Source organism: Canis lupus, chromosome 25 (assembly GCF_048164855.1).
Source record: "Canis lupus baileyi chromosome 25, mCanLup2.hap1, whole genome shotgun sequence".
NCBI lineage: Eukaryota > Metazoa > Chordata > Mammalia > Carnivora > Canidae > Canis > Canis lupus.
The window spans coordinates 18,730,736-18,750,862 of NC_132862.1; the positions used below are offsets into that span (position 1 = coordinate 18,730,736).

The window sequence follows — 20,127 nt, forward strand, 5'->3', positions numbered from 1 at the left end:
TCTTATCTGCATCCTTGAGAAATAATCATTTTTTGGATTAAGGACTCAAATTCTATGCCTTTTTGAAGAGGGTTTAGTCTGACACAGGATTGACACATTTTCTCAAAAAAACACATTATTATGAAGGATTTTTAAATTGATTTTATTTTTTTAAGATTTTATTTATTTATTCATGAGAGAGAGAGAGAGAGAGAGAGGCAGACACACAGGCAGAGGGAGAAGAAGCAGGCTCCATTCAGGGAGCCTGATGAGGGACTTGATCCCAGGACCCGAGATTACACCCTGAGCTGAAGGCAGACACTCAACTGCTGAGCCACCCTGAAGCATCCCTATTGTGAAGGAGTTTTAAAGAAAGGATCCTAAAATTATGGGTTCTTTATCCTCTAGTCTGAGAGCCAACAGTCCTTTACATATAGCCCCTGGGACAAAATTAGGCTTCCATTCTATTCTCAGAGTCTTCAGCCATTCATGAACTTTGGGACTCTATTCACTGGTGCTATAGGCTTAGATATGACCCAGTCTCTTATAGCGATTATAGATGGCAAACTATAGTAGAAGTCTGTATCTGTAAATTCCTCCTCTTCCTTCCATTGGTTTGGAATGTACATGGTTGTTCCCCCCAATTAAGTAGGGGCAAGAGAGAAATTGTTAGCTTGACAAGATTGCAGGCAATAATTAGAAGGAGGTTACATATGGGCAAAAGGACTATACCTTGAAACTAATGTGAAGAGATAAAAAGGACAAAATATATATATAGACAGTAACCAGTGGGCATGTATACCTCTACTACTTCTCTCTTTGAGATAAGTGCTGTTGTGTGTGGGCCTGCTAAAACATTTTAAATTTGTGAATATTTTCAAGTTCTTTTCTTTTTCTGTTCTATAAAAGGGAGACTCTGGAAGTCCATTTGTTTGTAGAAGAGACAGTGGAATCTGGGTCCTTGCTGGGATAAGTTCCTGGAGAGCTGGTTGGACTAGAGATTGGATTTCTTTAAGAAAAAAACATAGAAGGGCATCTCTGGGCATTTTCTCCAAGGTGTTTGAGTTGATGGATTTTATGACTCAGAACATATGCACAGGTAGATGTAATTTCTGCGAACTCATTCTTCCTCCTTTCATTCATGATCAAATCAAAAATTGATCATGTTTATTTCAAGGGTAGTTACTCTGATATGTTGCAGATATAACAGAACTAAGCTCTAAAAGCACGAATGTGTCTGGTTTTCAATTCCTAATCCAATGTATACGAACTTAAATCCCTAAAATCATGTGAACCGATATCTTTATTTCCATCTATCTATCTATCTATCTATCTATCTATCTATCCTGATTTTATTTATTTATTCATGAGAGATTCAGAGAGAGAGGCAGAGACATAGGCAGAAGGAGAAGCAGGCTCCCTGTGGGGAGCCCAATGTGGAAGTGGATCCCAGGACTCTGGGATCACACCCTGAACTGAAGGCAGACAGATGCTCAACCACTGAGCTACCCAGGTGCCCCACTATCTTTCTTTTTTTTTTTTTTCCCCAATATCTTTCAACTTAACTTTAACTCAACTTGGACATAACCTAAAGCTTCAAGTTTATTTTCGTGTAGATTTTCATGAAATATGGATCATTTTTTTGTATTTGTAAGGTTTAAAAAATAACCTTTGAGAAAGGATTCTTTCTTCATTCATCCAGTTGACATATCTTTTTCTTCTATGCTAGTTTAGAGCACTTAAAATAAATTACTCCTCTCCCATTTCTCTCGTATACCTTTGGTAATTTTATTTGGCAACAGTGGGAAAAACAAGAGAGGCTTTGGAGAGTTATTTTTGTTTTGCAGCACTAAAAATCTAAAAATCTAGATTAGGAAAACAAATGTGAGTCTAGAGATGCTAAACCCATCCTCAAGGAAATTTCCTACTAGTTGGAAAGACAAAGGAGTAAATTGACCATTGTGACAAAAGGTGAAGTGCGGTTGTGCCCTGAGAGCTGTCAGAGCAACTAGGAGAGATCTGAGGGGCTCATTTCCGAGGGACCAGAAGGTTTGCCAAGCAAGGGGGCAGTCACTGCAGAGTAGAGAGTTGTGAAGTTACGTGACTTACAAGAACAAGCAGTTTGGTACAAGAACCAATTTCTTCAAGGTCAGGGCCCAGAGCATCAGAACATAGTGTTCTCTCCATCCCACCAGCCCTCCCTCATTGTAGTCCAAGATCAGCCACCTCACCGATGATTTGAGAGGCACCACTGTCACTGGTCCAACTGACCACCAGAGCTACCTCTGGCTAGGGCAGGCTCTCTACTCCCTCTCATTTAGGTGTTAGAGTGAAAGTGTCCTGTTCATTGTCATTACTGCGCAGGGAAATTCTCTCCTGGTAGCAATTCTATTCAGTTTTCATCACCTGGAAGAGAAGGTTAAAAAAGATTAACAAGCCCTGAACAAAGGTTAATGATAACAGTATTTTCAAAGGGCAGTGAAATCAGCCAGTAACAATTAATTCTACAGTCAAGTGAATAGCAGAATGGGATGGTTTATTTAAATGCTTCCTAAACATCATCTAAGCTTCTCATCCCATAGTTGCCTATTTTTTCCTCGCTTCCAACAATTAAAATGTGACACTGGAATCTGAAATTTCTGAGTGCATGATAGAGACTTGCCATGTCATTGCTAAAATTTGTGTCTTTTTACTTTAGTGTTTTTATACAAAGGTATTTTATTATAACCCAGGGTTTCCCAGTGAGAGACGGAGGGAAAAGCCATAGTAGTTCCATATACTATAAATTTGAAGCCTCAGTGTGACTCATGATTTCAAAAAACTGGATAAAGAAATGTTAAATCTGAAGAACGCGGATAAAGAAAAGAACATTATGATTTAAAATTTTTCTCAGCAAAGTCTGAGGTCATAGCATCTAAAAACATGCATTCCCATAAATATAAATTACATAGCTTCAAGCTAACTGTACCATATGTCTTGAAATTCTGTTCATAGCTGAGGTAAATAATCAGCTTTTTTCTACGTTTTGAGAGCTTGTGAATCTCAAGGAATAGTGTTATTTGGAGAAAATGGGAAAATTCATTATCCCCATTCCAAAGAAGGCAGCTGTTCTCATAATTGGTATGTATCCAAGGTAGGAATGATTCTTGGGATCCCCCCAAAATCAAGCCATTTAAGGGGTTATATTTTGGCAATTTTATCTAGTATCTATTTCTCAAGCTGATTGACATAAAAGTCTATAAATTTCATCTGATATTTTCTGGTTAGCAAGTATTTGCTGACTGGTATTTCTGATACCCACTAATACAGATCGTCAACACATGAAGTATTAAGACTGGAGCTTACCTGAATTGATGTATTCAAATATCCAACATTAACAGCATCTGGTAGTGGATTGTTATGGGAATTTAGTGATTAATCTTTTCCTACTTATTTCTGTAATAATGGTAATATTTTGTTAAGTGTTGCCTAGAAAGTAGAAAATAGCTCATGATCTATAAGCTTCAGTGTTTTTAAATTTTTTCTACATAACTTGTACCCTCTATGGCTAAAGATCTCTTTAAGCTTTAGAAATAAATTTTGCAAGTATTTCACTTCCTCAAGTGTCGTAAATTAATTTTAAACCTTGTATGAGCATTGAAAGGTATGCAAAGGTAGATCACAGTTCTATGAGTTATTATCTGGAAAGAAGAAAGAACTGGACAAAAAGAGCCATACTATAAAACAAGATCAAATAAGCTTTATAATCCACATTGCTCAGGTATAGGGTGATCTTATGGGAAATAGAGAGACTAATTCCTGTTACAGTCGTTTGTGCAGTGTATTTATCATATGGCTGCAAGAGATTGAGAATATGAAATGTGTTAGTGAAGGGGGTAGTATTGACCCAGGCATTGAAGGATAGTTACAATTTTGAAGCTCATAAAGTCTTTTGTAGCTCTAGTATCTAAGAGATTGCAAAAAAGATCATCCAGGCAGGGGGAATTACATGTAAGCACTTCAAGGGAGGTAGAGATATTATGGTTGCTCAGAGAGTGTGTGTCACAGACCTGCTGGAGAGCAATATTAGCATAAATAAGAAGTGGTGTAGCAGCGGACAATGAAGATAAAACTTCTGGTTAGGTCTTAATTGTAGAACACCTTAAATTCCATGAGAAGCAGCTTAGTTTTTTGCCATAAGCAATGGGAAGCTAAAATGGTGGCAAGATTATAATTTATAAAATGAATGTGCAATGACTGTAAATGTTTGTTTTAAGTATAGAGGGGGAATGGTATGGCTTAATTGAAGCCCCATATTTAAATGGCTTAAAAGTCTAAGTTGACTTTCTGTGTATCAACCTAGTAGTAATATAATACCAATAAGGTGTTTGCCATATTTGATTAAACTTTTAGAAAAATAGCATCTAGAACAAGAGGGAGAGTTCTGTTTTATTAGAGTTCTGGGTAGCGGGAGTGGGAAGGTTCTCCAGGTATAATCTTTAGAGTGGGACATCGATAAGCTGGAAATTATCTGAAGGACAGTAGCTAACATGGAAAGAAATTTGAAACAATATCTTGGGAGATATGATAGAAGGAACCAGGAGTGGTTTTGATCCAAAGACTTGAGAGGAGGAAGGAATTTACCTGAGGAGCCACTATAGAAACAGAATTGGACTTGTTCTAATGAAGTGCAGAGCTGAGAATAAGGGTAGATATTAGGAGGAAGCAGATTTCAATCCAAATAAAGTAGTTTCTAACTTGAGAGATCTCTAAGACTTAATGGCCTTCCTCAGAAGTAATGAATTTCCTTTATAAGTAGGTATTTGAGAAGAGCATGGGTGGCTATGGGTGAAGTTATAGAAAGCTTTGATACATTGGGTTAAGGGACATGCAGATGACAGCCAGTTTATCCTCAAACACAGAGAACCTGCCATTCAACTTAGACAATGAAGTATTGAAGAGATTTCTGCAAGATAGCCTTTCAAGGCAAAAGGGGGTATTATAAGTGTTAGATATTACATTAAGTCAAAATGAGGTCAGATAAAATGCCATTGGATATGGCAGTTCAAAATTTAGTAGCTAATTCAGTAGAATTGCAGGATCAGGAGCTATATTCATAATTGACTAAGTTATTGTTGAAGACTTGGTATCTTTCCTTCACCAAGTAGTCAAAACATTTTTATCAAAACTTTAAGATGTGTTAGGCACTGTTGTACGTGCTAGAAACATAGCAATGAATGAAACAGTTGAAATGATTCCTTTGTGGTGCAAGATGGAAAATGGAGAGTGGGGATAATACAAATAATTTTATAAACAATAGTAGGAAGTGGTAAGTGCTATGCAGAAAAACACAAGAAAGATGGATGGTGGTGCAATATTAGGGAAGGTGGTCAGGGAAAACCTCACTAGAAAGATGATATTTGAACAAACACTTGAATAAGATGAGGGAGAGAATCCTATGGGTCATCTTGGGAAGAAACATTCTTTGCAGAAGGGATGTCATGTGTGAGAGAGGAAAACTTTTGGTATATTTGGGGAACAGGTTGATCAGAGTGCTAGAGCTGAGTGGTGGGGCTGTGGGGAGGGGGCGGTCATGGGTAGTATGATCAGACTTACAGGACCTAAGAGGGATGTTGGATTTTACTATAAGATGTGTAGCTAGCAGAGGATGTTGAGCAGACAAAGAACATGATCTAACACATTTAAAAAGGATCACTTTGGGTGTCGTAATGGAAATAGACATTAGAAGCGCATGGGTGGATCAGTGGTTGCCTTTGATTCAGGTCGTGATCCAGGGGTCTTGGGATCAAGTTCCACATCAGACTCCCCATAACGAGCCTGCTTCTCCCTCTGCCCATGTCTCTGCCTCTCTCTCTCTCTCTCTCTCTCTCTCTGTGTGTCTCTCATGAATAAATAAATAAAATCTTAAAAGAAAAGAAAAGAAAAGAAAATAGACATCAGATGGGAAAGACCCAAGAGCTGAAAGACCAGTTACTGCAATAGTCCAAGTGACCATGTTTGCAACCATGGTGAAGTGTGGTGAAACCACAGGATTTGATAGTAAATTGAAAATGTGGATCGTAAGAGAGAGAGACTTATTATTAACGTGAGAGTATTTGACCTGTTGGAGGGATGGAGCTGCTATTGTTTTCAATGAGTTAACAGTGAAGGGAAAGATGAAAATGGGACTTGGCTTTTGGGTAGTAGGACAGGGTTCAAGAGAAGCAGGATTTTTTAATTTTGTTTGGCGGGGGATGAGTTAGGATTGTGCTTATGAGGGGAAGAGAGAGTAAGGGATGTGAGTCAAGAGAAATGCATAAAAACATGAAGGAAGTTTCATCAGAACACAACAAATAAAGAAGGTTTAGCTTTTTTTAATTTTTATTTTATTATTTTACTTTTTAATTAATTTATTTATTTTTATTTTTTTAGAAGGTTTAGCTTTGAAAATGAATATTGCTTTCCTGGAAAAGCAACAAAAAAATTTCAGGTTACCTATAGAAAGTTAAATAAATTTATAGTAAATGTCTTTCTATTACTTATAAGGTTTTAGTTGCTTCAAGTTTAGAGGAGGAGGTCGAGATTAAATAGCTAAGATTTATAATAGCATGTAAGGACTAAAATAAAGTTGTAAAATTCATTATTATTTTATGTATCTGTAACTGAATAAAAAATACCCAAGATTGGGAGATTGCCATATAAAGATAGGACACCAAGGGCTATACCTTCAGTGTAAAGCTAAATAAGGCACAGGCCCACTCACTTGGAAAGTTACATGCCTCAACCTTGACATTGGGTGTAGGGAGGAAGGGGCAAAAATTCTCTGAGAATTTGAATCATAAGCTAATACTTATGCAGGTCTATAATCTAAAATTTCCACCACCAGTATAGTTTGAAACACCCCAGGCAGAAAAATTAAGTAGCATGCAGTTGATAGTGCTCCTAGGTGACTGGCCCAAGATAATTCTTTTATGGAAGAATCGTTTCCATGTAAGTCTAACAGAATCGTAAGTAATTGTAATTAATTGTAATTAAAAGTAATTGTAAGTAAGACCCTTCTGATTTTAGAACCTTCAAATGTGGGGGGGGGGGCGGAATGTGCTTTAGAAATGTAATAAGATATGGAGTCAACTTCCGTACTTAGTGATTTCTCCATTATGCTAAGGAGCCTTGAGAATGGTAGAAGGATTAATTCCAGATGGAGTTAATTAGTGGTAAGGTAGAGACGGATAACGTGAAGAAGGAAGAAGTTATACAGTTTCTCCAAGCCTATCTTTATTCTGCTAGGAGGTAGCTAGATTCTTAGACATGGCAGATGCAGGACACTCAGTGGTGTCCCTCCTTCCAGGCCCATGGGAGACATTGCATTTCTTAGGGACTAGAACAGTTCCTGGCATGCAATAATGCTCAATAAATATTTGATTAGGTAAATCAGTGCTTAATTTTGGTACCCCTCTCTCACTTAGCTTGACTAGACTTCAGAATCCTTTTTAACACAGCAGTCACCAACAATAAATCAGGTGATTTGAAATCTGTTTTCTATCTGAGACAGAGATTTTGAGGTAGCAAATTTGTTGAACAGGAGAAGGTTTACCTTTGGGGCCATAAAGTCCAAAGTATATTTCCCATTATGTGTGAGGTGTGATGAGTCTTTTAATAGCATGACAGTTTTCTTATTTGGCGTAGGAGGGAGTAATTTCTCCCTGCCCACTTCAGAGGGGATAACACATCTCAAGAAAGATGGTAAGTGTGGAGTCCTTTTTCAATTGAAGTGTCTTTAAAAAAAAGTGAGCTTTATAATATTTTATACAGCTTATTGCTCTCTGAATTGAAGTGCTTTAAGAGTGATTTTTTAATAATATTTTAGGCAGCCTCTTTTTACATCGATGTTCAAGATGATGGACTTAAGAAAGCAAAGCAGGGAGTTTCTGGTGAAAGGAGATATTTAGTAAGTGATATTGCATTTGGTTTTTAAAAACTGGGCATTAAAACATTGGGTAACTCCTGCAGTCCTGAACATTATTATTTAGAGGGCAGTGAGACTGTTAAGAGGTCTAAGGTGGTTGATAGAGACTGTCAAGTTCTAGAAATTTGTTCTGACAGGTTAGATTCCAGGCCAGATTGCTTTGCACTTGGATGAATGTGAGACAGGGAAGACGCTGAGGATTTATGGTCTGCTGGGGTTTCTTTAATAACATGAATTTATGTAGGAAAATAAAGGCAGAGTTATGTGTTAAATCATGTAAGACTTCTTTCGGAATGTTTAGACATGTTTCTAAAGTTGTTAGTAAAAGGTCTACAGCTGACCTTTCTGGGAGGTAGAGACAGGACATTGCAACCTCAGGGACTGTGACCCAGGCTGACCTTGGAGGATGTGGCTGGTTGGCATTAACGTATGCAGCACGGTCAATCCATAATTCATGATCCATAATTCAACTTCTGGGTGAACATTATGAATTTTCCATTAGACTATTAACTTAGAACGAAGAGATGAATCTTAGATTCTTCAATTTGTAGATCAAAATTCTAGCATTTTATAACTGAATGAAAGTCAAAGGGTGGTTTCTGTCAATTCTCTAATCAACTCCTCTGTTTGTTGGATAAATGGCGGCAATTTGAGCATAAACAAATTATTCTCACTCACATTAAGGATTTCCATTGCCTTTTATCTTCTAATAGCCTTTAAAATTTTGTTATTGGTGAGTTATGAGCTAAAGCCCAGATACTAGATCTTATTTGTCACACTTGATTGTGCCATTTATTGTACTTTCTCTGCCTTCCCCTATCTAGCTTATGTATGTGGGAAATAATGGTACCAGAAGATAAAATTATCCTGATAAAATTTAGAAGCTTAGACATACAAAATCAAGTTGGATGGGACCATGACTATATATCTTTACAATCAAGCAGTGGTGTGCCTATTAATACGTATGCTACATGTATTGTTACTTGTCATGTTAGAGTACCTAAACAACCAAAGATGTGCAAAGGGACCTGAATCGAATTTGTGCCCATAAGACATCTTATCTACTGTCCCTTTCTTGATGGGGTGAGTGTGGGTGGTGGGAGAAAAACCGATGATCAGCATATTTACTGAGATTTCTCTATTCCTTTCTCAAGTTCAGTGACAGTTTTGAATGACACTGGTCTCAGAACTATATAAAAACAGGGCATCCCAGGTGGCTCAACAGTTTAGTGCTGCCTTCAGCCCAGGGCCTGATCCTGGAGACCCAGGATCGAGTCCCATGTCGGGCTCCCTGCATGGAGCCTACTTCTCCCTCTGCCTGTGTCTCTGCCTCTCTGTCTCTGTCTCTCTCTCTATATCACTCATGAATAAATAAATAAAATCTTTGAAAAATAGAATAAAAAAGTCTCTGCTGTAATGAAATTACACTTCAATGAATTAACTAAAGATGTACCATAAAGTAGGAAATGACCTAGCATAGGAAATGTGGTGATTCAGAAAAGGTAAGTTCTTAGTTCAGTGGGTATTTGGGAAGTTTTTTTTTTTTTTTTTTTTTTAAGATTATTTATTTATTTATTCACGATAGACATAGAGAGAGAGAGAGACAGAGACACAGGCAGAGGGAGAAGCAGGCTCTATGCTGGGAGCCCGACGCGGGATTCGATCTGGGGACTCCAGGATCGCGCCCTGGACCAAAGGCAGGCACCAAACCGCCAAGCCACCCAGGGATCCCTGGGAAGTTTTTAAGAACTGGACTTTGAGTCAGGCCCTAAAGGATGAGTAGAATTCAGACATGTGAGACTGAGTTTGAGAAAGCAAATGGAATATAAAACCATTGACAGAGAGTGTGGAAAAATAAAAGTAACCATTAAAGAGTTTGGTGTGTTGAGAACAGAGTTCTTGGAAGATAATATTAGGAAAATAAATAGAAGTTTCTGCCATTTTAATTCTATTTCTATTTCATTTCCTTTTAAGGTAAGGTCTGTGGAGGCATATTGCCCTCACCGTTGCTGAAGAGACCAATGAAGCCATAGTTACATTTGTTTCTAAGATAGAAAACAGCGACAGCAGCTTTGAGCTGACCTTTACTGCTGCACAGAAGAACTCAGAAGCAGGTGTCTCAAATATTTAATTCTCTGACATTTTTATTCGTATGGGGGTAAGGAAGAGGGAATGTCTCCAACCATTCACTTTGAAGACCCCGACACTTCCACAGGTTCAGGCTGTGGGAGTGTGGCCGTATTGGTGGAAGGAGGGACAATTCACTCTGCTAATTATCCTGACTTGTAGCCCACGAATGTAAGGTGTCATTGGTTCATTCGTGCTCCAGAGGAACACTTTATCAGGGTAAGCAACTAGGGAAGCTCTTCACTTCCTCAAGAGCTTAGCTGTGTTGGTTAGGCAGAGTTAGTCCATCTGGACTAGGAAACGGCCACTATGACCAGGAACTTCTATTTGCCATATATTTGTGAATCTAAATATGGATCTACATGGGTTGTTGGAAACATTTCAGCAGTTTAAGACAGTGCAATGAAAAGTACCCCACACCACCACCCTGGGCACCTGGGTGGCTCAGTGGTTGAGGGTCTGCCTTTGGCTCAGGGCATGATCCAAGGGTCCTGGGTTTAAGTCCTGCATCAGGTTCCCCGCAGGGAGCCTGCTTCTGCCTCTGCCTGTGTCTCTGCTTCTCTCTGTGTGTCTCTCATGAGTAAATAAATAAAATCTTAAAAAAAAAAAAAAAAGTATGCTCTCTTCTTTTCTAACTCCCATCCTGCCTCCTGGTGGCAAACACTCGTAAGTATCTCGAGTATCCCTAGAGAGAAATGCTGAGCCCTTATGAACTTGCAGATATTTATATGGCTTCACAGTGCATTTTCTATTTAAAAATATCCCAAAGATCTTTCCAAATGAGTCCACAGAGCTTGTTTTAACAACTGCATAAAAATTATATTGTGATATTCCATAATTTCTGAAGCCAATTCCCTATTAACAGACATTTAGTGGATTTCCAGCCTTTGCCCATACCGACAGTGCTAGTACAATCCTGTGTCAATGTTTTGGGGCACATGTGGATGTATGTAATTCCCAGAGGTGGACTTTCTGTGTCAAAGGGTTTGTACATTTAAACCTCATGGTCATTGCCAAATTGCTCTCCAAAGAGGCTGCAATTACTTACACTTCTATCAGTGGAATACGAGGGGGTAACTAAGGGCCTGTTCATGTGCAGAGGGAAGCTTTTAAAGTTTATCTCTTCTGTTCCTTGACTACTTCTCTGGTTATGTTTCTAATTTGTACAGTTGGAATTTGAAGGTTTTATTACTGAATTTAGCCAAAACTGTATTTATGATTTACGGTGATCCAGAAAAGGAGCCTGAGTTAGGTGGGTAACATTCCATTTGAAAAGCACGAGAGCAGTTACAACACAGACTGGCCTCCTGTGGTGCCACAAAGTCAAAGGGGAATAAGGATTTCTTATTCTGGAAACTTATGTGTCAGAAAACCTTGGCTTTAACCCATGAGCCAATAATGGATTCACCAGTAAGGTTTTTAACAGAAACATGCAAAATTTGGAGAATGTTTCAGAATATTTGGAGGATGAACTTTTCCCACAGTAACACTGAGTACGTTTTTGGCAGTTATTTAAGGTAACTTTTTTTTTTTTTTGACACCTTTCTGTGTTAATTTCTTCAATTGCTGATATTTTTATGTCCAAGAAAAGTAACCAAAAGAAGAAACCAAAGCTATAATTTCTGCTTAAATCTTAAAAGTTAATTTTTGTTTTTTGGGTTTTTAAAAAAGATTTTATTTATTTATTCATGAGATGCACAGAGAGGCAAAGACATAGGCAGAGGGAGAAGCAGGCTCCCCATGGGGAGTCCTATGTGGGGTTCAATCTCAGGACTGTGGAATCATGACCTGAGCCAAAGGCAGATGCTCAGCCACTGAGCCACCCAGGGGCCCCGAAAGTTAATTTTTGGAACTAAAACTTCAAATATACTTTCAGTTTTGACCTACCAATTTATTAAGTCTAAAAAATCATCCCTTCCACTTGTGTCGTCATTTCCTTAATACACACTATTTGTCCCTTAGCTAAATGTTAGTGTGGGTTGAAGACCAGGAATATAGGTTGGCCGGGAATGTTTGTTTAGATATTCAAGGCAGGTTAGTGGAGGCATAATCGCCTCATCCAGCAGAATGGGACCTGTGTTGGGTAGGCTTTAGGTGAAGCAGATTTTGGGTGTTCCTTATTCACATAAAATATAGCCTTGTTCTCTTTGGAAGGAGGAATACCAAGTTTGGGATTTTCTTTAACTCGCCTCTTCTCATTGCGTGTATTAATCATTGAAGTTTCTATGCATACTAAAGCTCAGATGTCTTTTTCCTATCGTAGGGTGTTCTTGTGTGCGATAAAATTACAATACGTAGTATCTTGAAACTAGTTTAATTGCCACATGAAATGGAAAAGTGTGCCTACAAACCAAAGTTGAAGAAAACTAGAATTGTTGGAAAAAAAAAAAAACAGATAGTGTTTTACCTCTGTTTTCTGATTTTTTTTAAAAACGTATAACTGTAAATCAAACTTCCCTAAAACTTTCATGGCTAAACTCTGTGGAATCTTGAACCCTACTTCAATATTCAGTCCTAGTAACATGCTGGGTGATTCATTTTAAAAGTGATGGTGATAATAACTTTCAGGGCTTCGAGGCTGGATTCACCTTTTTGCTCTCATGTGTGTATAAGCACTTGCACAGTAGTGATTTTTGCTTGTGAAATAGTTATACAGAAGATCACTTAGCCATGTGTACCTGAAATTAGGGTGCTTGAATCACCTTGATGGCAAAATAAAAAAAAATTCAGATTCCTTCACCCCACCCTGATGGGACCCAGGAATCTGTGCTTTCACAAGAACCTCAGGTGATGCCAAGAAGCTACATCCACTAAATGATCAAAAAAGACTCTACACACCCTATATGGAAAGTAGATAATTTAGATGAGAGAATGTAATTCAGAAATGAGATTGACTGTTTTGGGATGTTTCAGGGTTTTGAAGGACTAATAGTTTTCTAGTCATTCTAGAAAACAAAGCAACCTTACTTAGACAAAAGGAATATCACCTGCAAAGACCCTACTGTGGAAGAGAATGGTTGATGTACAAAAAGCTGAAAATAATTCAACATTGTTCAAGTTTTGGAGGGAATGAAAAAGGCAACTGTTAGATCATGATGGATTCAGGGCATTCAATTTTCTGTACCAGAGTGCTAGGATAGCTAGCTAATATTTATCGATTACTTGCTCTGTACCAGGTATCAGCTATACATTTCTCATGCATTATGACATTTATTCCTCCTTACAAATGTAAGAGGTTTATATATTGCTCTCCTTTTCACAGATAAGGGACGAGAGATTGAGTAGCATTTCTCAAAGATGCAAGGCTGCTAAGAGGTGGAGCCGTGATTCAAACCTTGGTAGTAATGTGGAATATAGAGATTAGGGGTAAATTTCCATGCAGGGAGTGTAGTAAAGAAGTCATTGTGAGAATTTATTTTAGATCTATTCCCTAATCAGATATATTCTGGCAAAGGTAATATATGAAGGAGAAAAATTCCAACATGATTTTTGGATGCTTGTGTGAGTGGAAAATGAATGGTAGAGCCACTAAATGATACCGAGAAGCATGACAAGACCATCTTCATTGTTGAAATCATTTGGCTCCATTTGAGACAAGTGGGGTTTTATGAGCTTGTGGGAGATCCAGATGTAGAGATCTAGCAATCTTAGTTCTAGAATTCAGAAAAGAGACTTAAAGAGAGAAATGTGGAAGCCCTATATATACAAATGAATAGTAATAAGTTTATAAACAGCATCTTGTAGAATATCTTTCAGGCTGAAGGATAGGATCTTAGAAAAAAGACTGAAATTGAGAAGAGATGGCCATAGATGATGTATCAGGAAGATCAACAGAGTGATTTCATGAAGCCAAGGAAGGAAAAAATCCTTAAGAGTCAGATACATGAGGAATATTGAAAAATATATAATAAATCACATCTATGGAACTTGGCATTTAGCATTGGAAAGATAGTATTAGTGAAATTGACATTAGAGTGGTTTTATGATTGACCAGGGTAAGCAAGTAAGGCCAGCGGGTGTAGACTACTTTAAATATTTTCAGTTGAAAACAAAATGTTTCCTCTATAAACTTTCTAAAGCAAGTTGGATCAATATCACTTCCCAAAATCAATCCTGTAAGAGCTATTCCATATGGTGAGTTGATGGTCATGTAGTTACAATCTGTTTAATCTTTCTTTCTTGAAAAGCCTCATTTTACATTGATATAACTCCACAGTGAAGAAGAATGAATTTTATATTTAGATCCATGAAACTTCCAGAATCTTGTTTGGGTTTGTGTATAGAATCACAAAATAGAGGGAAGAAGAAATAAACTTTATGACTGGAAGAAAGGGGTACAGAGAGCAATCCTTTGTCGTCATCTATACCTGTGAAACTTAATATTTAAAATATCTTCCTAGACTCCATATTTAATATGATTACACATTTTCAAGCAAAAAGAGAAAACAAAAGTTTTTTTTGTTTTGTTTCACTTTAGCACACAAATTTTAACTTGTAATCTGAAGTATCTGGTCAAAACTATGATCTTTCATTGTTCTATATCCATGTATTGAATATGGTCTAGCTGATGGGCTGTAGTAGAAAGTGGTACAGGGAGTTTTAATAGGAGAAAATGTCTGCCTCTTATGGGGAAGCCAGTCTCCATGGAGAAAAGAACAGTGAGCTAAGTCCAGTGATAATACACACAAGAGAAAGGCATTAGGATGTCTGAGTGCATTTGGCATGTTTGAAGATGGTAAATGGTTTCATACCATAAGAGAGAGGAAACAAAGATATATAATGAAGAACCTTGCATGCTCTGTTAACTAGCAAAAATTTCCTACTAGAATATAAGTTCCATGAGGGCCAAGATTTTTGTCTGTTCTGTTCACTGATAATCACCGATATCTAGAACAGTGTGTGGCAATATCAGGCACTAAAATATTTATTAAATGGATAAGTATTATTCTATAGACCAATAATTAAAAACTCAATTGCTGGGGCACCTGGGTGGCTCAGTGGCTGAGCATCTGCCTTTGGCTCAGGTCATGGTCCCGGGTCCTGGGATCAAGTCTCTTATCAGGCTCCCTGTGGGGAGTCTGCTTCCCCTCTGCCTGTGTCTCTGCCTCTCTCCGTGTGTCTCTCAGAAATAAATAAATAAAATCTTGAAAAAAAAAAGTGCTTCAGCTAAACAATTGCGTCATCTATGCAAGCTTATTTTTTCCCCCAAGGTTTTATTTATTTATTCCTGAGAGACACACGGAGAGAGGCAGAGACACAGACAGAGACACAGGCAGGCTCCCCACAGGGAGCCCTATGCGGGACTTGATCTCAGGACCCGGGATCATGACCTGAGCCAAAGGCAGATGCTCAACCACTGGGCCACCCAGACACTCCTGGGCAAGCTTTTAAAAACAGATTCCTCAGAAGTGGGGTCTTGGGAGTTGATATCTTTATAAAGCTCATCTGGTATTTTTGAATTACTACTGTTGGCTATTGCAAGCCATTGGGGGAGGCATGTGTTCTTCTTCTTTTTTTTTTTTTTAACATTTTTAAAAATTTAAATTCAATTTGTCAACATGTAGTATAACACCCAGTGGTCATCCCATCGAATACATGTGTTCTTTATAATTTCAGATGGATCGGTCATTAATTTTATCTTCTTTGCTATAGGCATCTGTGGCATCCCTCCAGTTAGTTTCCAGTGGCTTTCCGGAAGAATTATAAATGGGGAAGAAGCCTGTCCCCACTGCTGGCCATGGCAAGTGGGTGTGAGGTTCCTAGGTAGTCACCAGTGTAGAGGGGCCATCCTCAGTCCCACTTGGATTCTGACAGCAGCCCACTGTGTGCAATCGTGAGTAAAATGGATGATGTTTTAATAAAGTGTTTAGCACTTATATTTATAGACTGTGCCTAGGACATAAGTATATAATTGTCTAACTAGTGAAGTCATCCAGACTAATTCCAAAGGAAGAATCTTTCAGTAATTTTCTACATAGCAATCTAACCTCTATTTAAACAATGTCAGTGTGCGAAATGTTCATCAAACCTTGAAATTGCTCATCCCATTTATGGCAATCTCTGATTATTTTATTGAGCTCAAGTCTGCTTCTCTGGGGATGCCTGGGTGGCTCAGCAGTTGAGTGTCTGCCTTTGGCTCAAGGTGTGGTCCTGGAATCTCGGGATTGAGTCTCACATCGGGCTCCCCAAGGGGAGCCTGGTTCTCCCTCTGCCTCTCTCTCTCTGTGTATCTCATGAATAAATAAATAAAATCTCTAAACAAACAAGTCTGCTTCTCTGTAGCAGAAATCTATTGTTCTAAGTTTACTGGAGTTCCAGAAAACAAGAAGTGAATCTGTTTCTTCTTCCACATATAGTATTTCCTACATGTGAAATTGTCCTTTAATTTCATCTTTAAGCTAAAAATTGATCGTTCTGTTTGTCAGTAATTCCAGATGCAGTGCAACTTCCTCTGGATTTCGTGTTGTCTTTCTTAAAAAATGGTTGAAAACTGTGGAGAGCACAATAGGATAATCTACCACCTTTAGTCACTAGTGAACTAAAATTTTTAGTTCACTAAAGATGTTTCAAATTATGTTTGAATATTTTGAAATGTTTTCAATTTATGAATTATGCCATGATATGAAAATGCACAAAATATATATGTGGTCTAAAGAATATTAAATGTGTGTGTATATCCCTGCCATTCAGTTTAGGGAAGGGTCTTTACGCTTCTTAAGACCCTTCAATGTCCTTGCCATAAGGTAGACATTGTATCTAGGCTAGATTTTGTATTTATGATATCTTTCCTTTCTTTATTTTAATTATCTGTGAATCCCTAAAACTTGTATATTGTTTGATTTTTCTTGATTTTGATAACATAAAAAATTGTAGTTATAATTTTTTCTGTGACGTGCTCTCACCCTCATGATATATAGATAAACCATATGACTATGTGTAACTGTAATTCATTCATGTGCAGTCCAGACTACCTAAATCAGTCACCTGTTGGTGAGTTCTGGATGCTGATTTTTTTTTTTTAACTCCTCAGATGATTCCAATGTACAGTCATGACCAAGAACCACTTCCTGTCTATCTGACTCCAACTTGACCACTGCCCTGCTTGCTCACAGTGGGTCAGCCCCCTTGCTCAAACACACACTCCACTTGCTCCTGTCCCAGGGTGTTTGTGATCATTGTTCCCTCTGCCACTCAGGATACCAGGTTACACTTAGCATGCCATGGAAGGCTCCTCTTGGCTCTAAGTATCATAGACTTTCCTTGATGATCTAACCAGTTTTGAGGAGTACTCATCTGTTATTTTGTAGAAGGTTCCTCAGTTGAAGTTTGTCTGATATTTCCTCATGGTTTTACTGGGATTAGGGTGGAGGAGGAAAGCCACAGGGGTAATATGCCATTCTCAGTGTATCATCCCACAAGTATACATTATCAGCATGATTTATCACTGATGGTATTAACTTTGAGCACCAGCTGTAGTAGTATTTGACAAGTGTCTCCATCCTAAAGTCATACTTTCCTCCTTCCCACACTTACTCTTTGGAAGCAAGTCACTTAGGGTAGATGGCACTTGAGACATTGGGTATTAAGGTCCACCTCCTTGAGTGGAGAGTATCTACATAAATAGTTGGAAATTTTTCTGTATGGGAGATACGGCTCTTCTTCTCTATTTATTTGCTAAATAATTTGTTTAAATCAGTATGGACTCAGGGGTATTTATTTTAAAACACTGCATAACACTACATAAAATACTAAAGTTCTTTTGCTTAGATTCTTCCAGCTTTGGCCAGGGTCCGCTTTTTCAGGGTGGCCTCTTATCTTTCATGTGTGCCCATTTGTGACACTATGAAATGCTCCAGGTTGATCTTACACATTCCCTGATCAGACCTGGAATCAGTCATTTCTCCAGTGAGCCCTGGTTTATTTTATGGGAGAATGGTATAAGAAATTAAGATCTAAGTGGCAGGTGTACCAGTTGCTACTAGGGTTTTATCATGCTAGGTTCTCTCAGTGGACAGAGCTAGAAAATATAGCCATGCACACAAGCCCATTTTATAAACAAAGCTTTCTTTCTGTACCTACATTAAGTTAAACGTGACTTTATGTGAATGTTTCTAACTCAAATACCACATCATTTATTCTAGGCCTTCCTCCCTTGGAGATGCCAATTTTATAGTGATTCTATCAGAATTCATGTTTATGTACCATGGAAAAGAAGCCTCGACCATAGCTGATTAATTAGTAAAAATTAATGTGTTGGAGAAGACAAATATTAGTATTGAAGCTTGAAGCACGGAAGTTTTGGCAGATTCCCTTGTCAAATAGCATAGTCTATTCTTGAATTTATGTGATTCAAGACCCTGTGGCTGGATATAGATCATAGTGGGGCACCTGGGTGGCTCAGTGGTTGAGCTCAGGTCGTGATCCCAGGTCCTGGGATCGAGTCCTGATCAACTTCCCACAGGGAGCCTGCTTCTCCCTCTGCCTATGTCTCTGCCTCTCTCTCTGTCTCTCATGAAGTAAAAAAAAAAAAAAAAAAAAAGGCGGGTGGAATACCTGGGTGGCTCAGTGGTTGAGTATCTGCCTTCGGCTCAGGGCATGATCCTGGAATTCTGGGATCAAGTCCCACATCGGGTTGCTGCATGGAGCCTGATTCCCCCTCTGCCTGTGTCTCTGCCTCTCTCTTTGTGTCTCATGAATACATTAATAAAATCTTAAAAAAAAAAAAAAAGATTCAGACCATAGCAAAACCATTCTTCATAAGGTGGATATTCAACTTGATGAGTCAGTTAAGATTAATAAACACAATCAGCTGTAAATGTTTGTGAACCATTTAAGTTGACCACAAAAGGAATTTGTTTGAAATTTCATCAGTGATTTCTTGATTTTTTAAAAAGACTTTTATAATCTTATTACTTATGGGAAAAGGCAGTTAAATAAAGTTATCAAGAATCTAAACTACGCTTTCCATTTCGTGAATCCAGCCTTCCTCTTTAGAAGTGATGAGTATTAAGAATGTTTTTTTTTTTTTAAAGAATGTTTTAATTACTGATTTTCCACTAACATTTAGGCACACAGGCATATATTTTATAGTATTTGTATATACCATATATATTATTTCATGATTTTTTGCACAAAACATAATGCTTTCTATTTATAGCAATACAGAAAATATCTGTGTGCCTCATTTTCTCTTTACTTTTCGTGGTTGCCTAACTTCTTTCACTAGAAAAATGGTTTTTTTTGGAACTCTTCCTTGTAGTGTATGACTCTTTATGCCAGATGTGTTTGATAGGCTGGAGTAACAAAAGCAGTGTGCCACTCATGCCCTGCCTTTGTGGGAACTCAGCAGCTGATTCCTCCATGGACTTGTTTCTCTTGGCCTCTTCTTCGTTGACCTAGTAGACGTCCAGGGTTCCATCCCCCTTTGAAAGGGGCTTCTACATAGCCAAAGCCATTGAGAAGGGAAGTTTGACAAGTGGCATATGCCAGCTGGGGAGATATGCCAAGTCTGGGAGCAGAGAGAGACCTCTTTTTGCTGAAGGTCCCCAGATGCCAGGCTAGCTGACATGGTTGGGTAGCACGCTAATGGTGTTCAACACTGTGCCACCTTCCATGGCTTGCCTGGAACTGGCTGCCCTTAATACTAGTTTTCAAACGTAACATATGCCAGAATCACCTGGAGGGGTTCTGAATCTGTAAGTCTTATCTGGGGCCTGAGGATTCGTGTTTGCAATAAGTTCCCAGGTAATGTTCCACACTTAGGGAAAATTGGTGTTCTTCTTTTGCTGAGTCCACACAGATCTCTGTGCTCATTTGGGATTTTTAACTTACTTCGGGGGACTAAATTCACTTTGCAATTATACATTAGAATCTTTCTGTCCCAAACCTAATTTTTTTCAATTTCAGCCACTTTTTTTGTCTGTAATTGAGCAGTGATTCTTTTTTTCTCCCAAAGCAGAAGTGGCACATGTCCCATTGTTGGATGGGGGATAAGACCCTAAGGATACAAGGAATGGAACTTGGTTATGAACAAGGGGCAAGAGAGTATGGGGAAAACTATAAATTGCCACTTTGAG

At 38.3% G+C, this 20,127-nt stretch overlaps 1 protein-coding gene across 1 annotated transcript in view; it reads left to right on the forward strand.

The window, feature by feature from the left end:
• Positions 1–20,127, forward strand: part of OVCH1 (ovochymase 1) — a 71,919-nt gene that overhangs the window by 8,029 nt on the left and 43,763 nt on the right. The window contains 13 exon segments of the mRNA XM_072797867.1: positions 889–1,078; positions 3,012–3,099; positions 8,749–8,897; positions 9,899–9,934; positions 9,937–10,038; positions 10,140–10,270; positions 11,221–11,270; positions 11,272–11,300; positions 12,521–12,579; positions 12,581–12,677; positions 14,380–14,407; positions 14,837–14,859; positions 15,704–15,884. Coding sequence (XP_072653968.1) covers positions 889–1,078; positions 3,012–3,099; positions 8,749–8,897; positions 9,899–9,934; positions 9,937–10,038; positions 10,140–10,270; positions 11,221–11,270; positions 11,272–11,300; positions 12,521–12,579; positions 12,581–12,677; positions 14,380–14,407; positions 14,837–14,859; positions 15,704–15,884 — 1,163 coding nt within the window.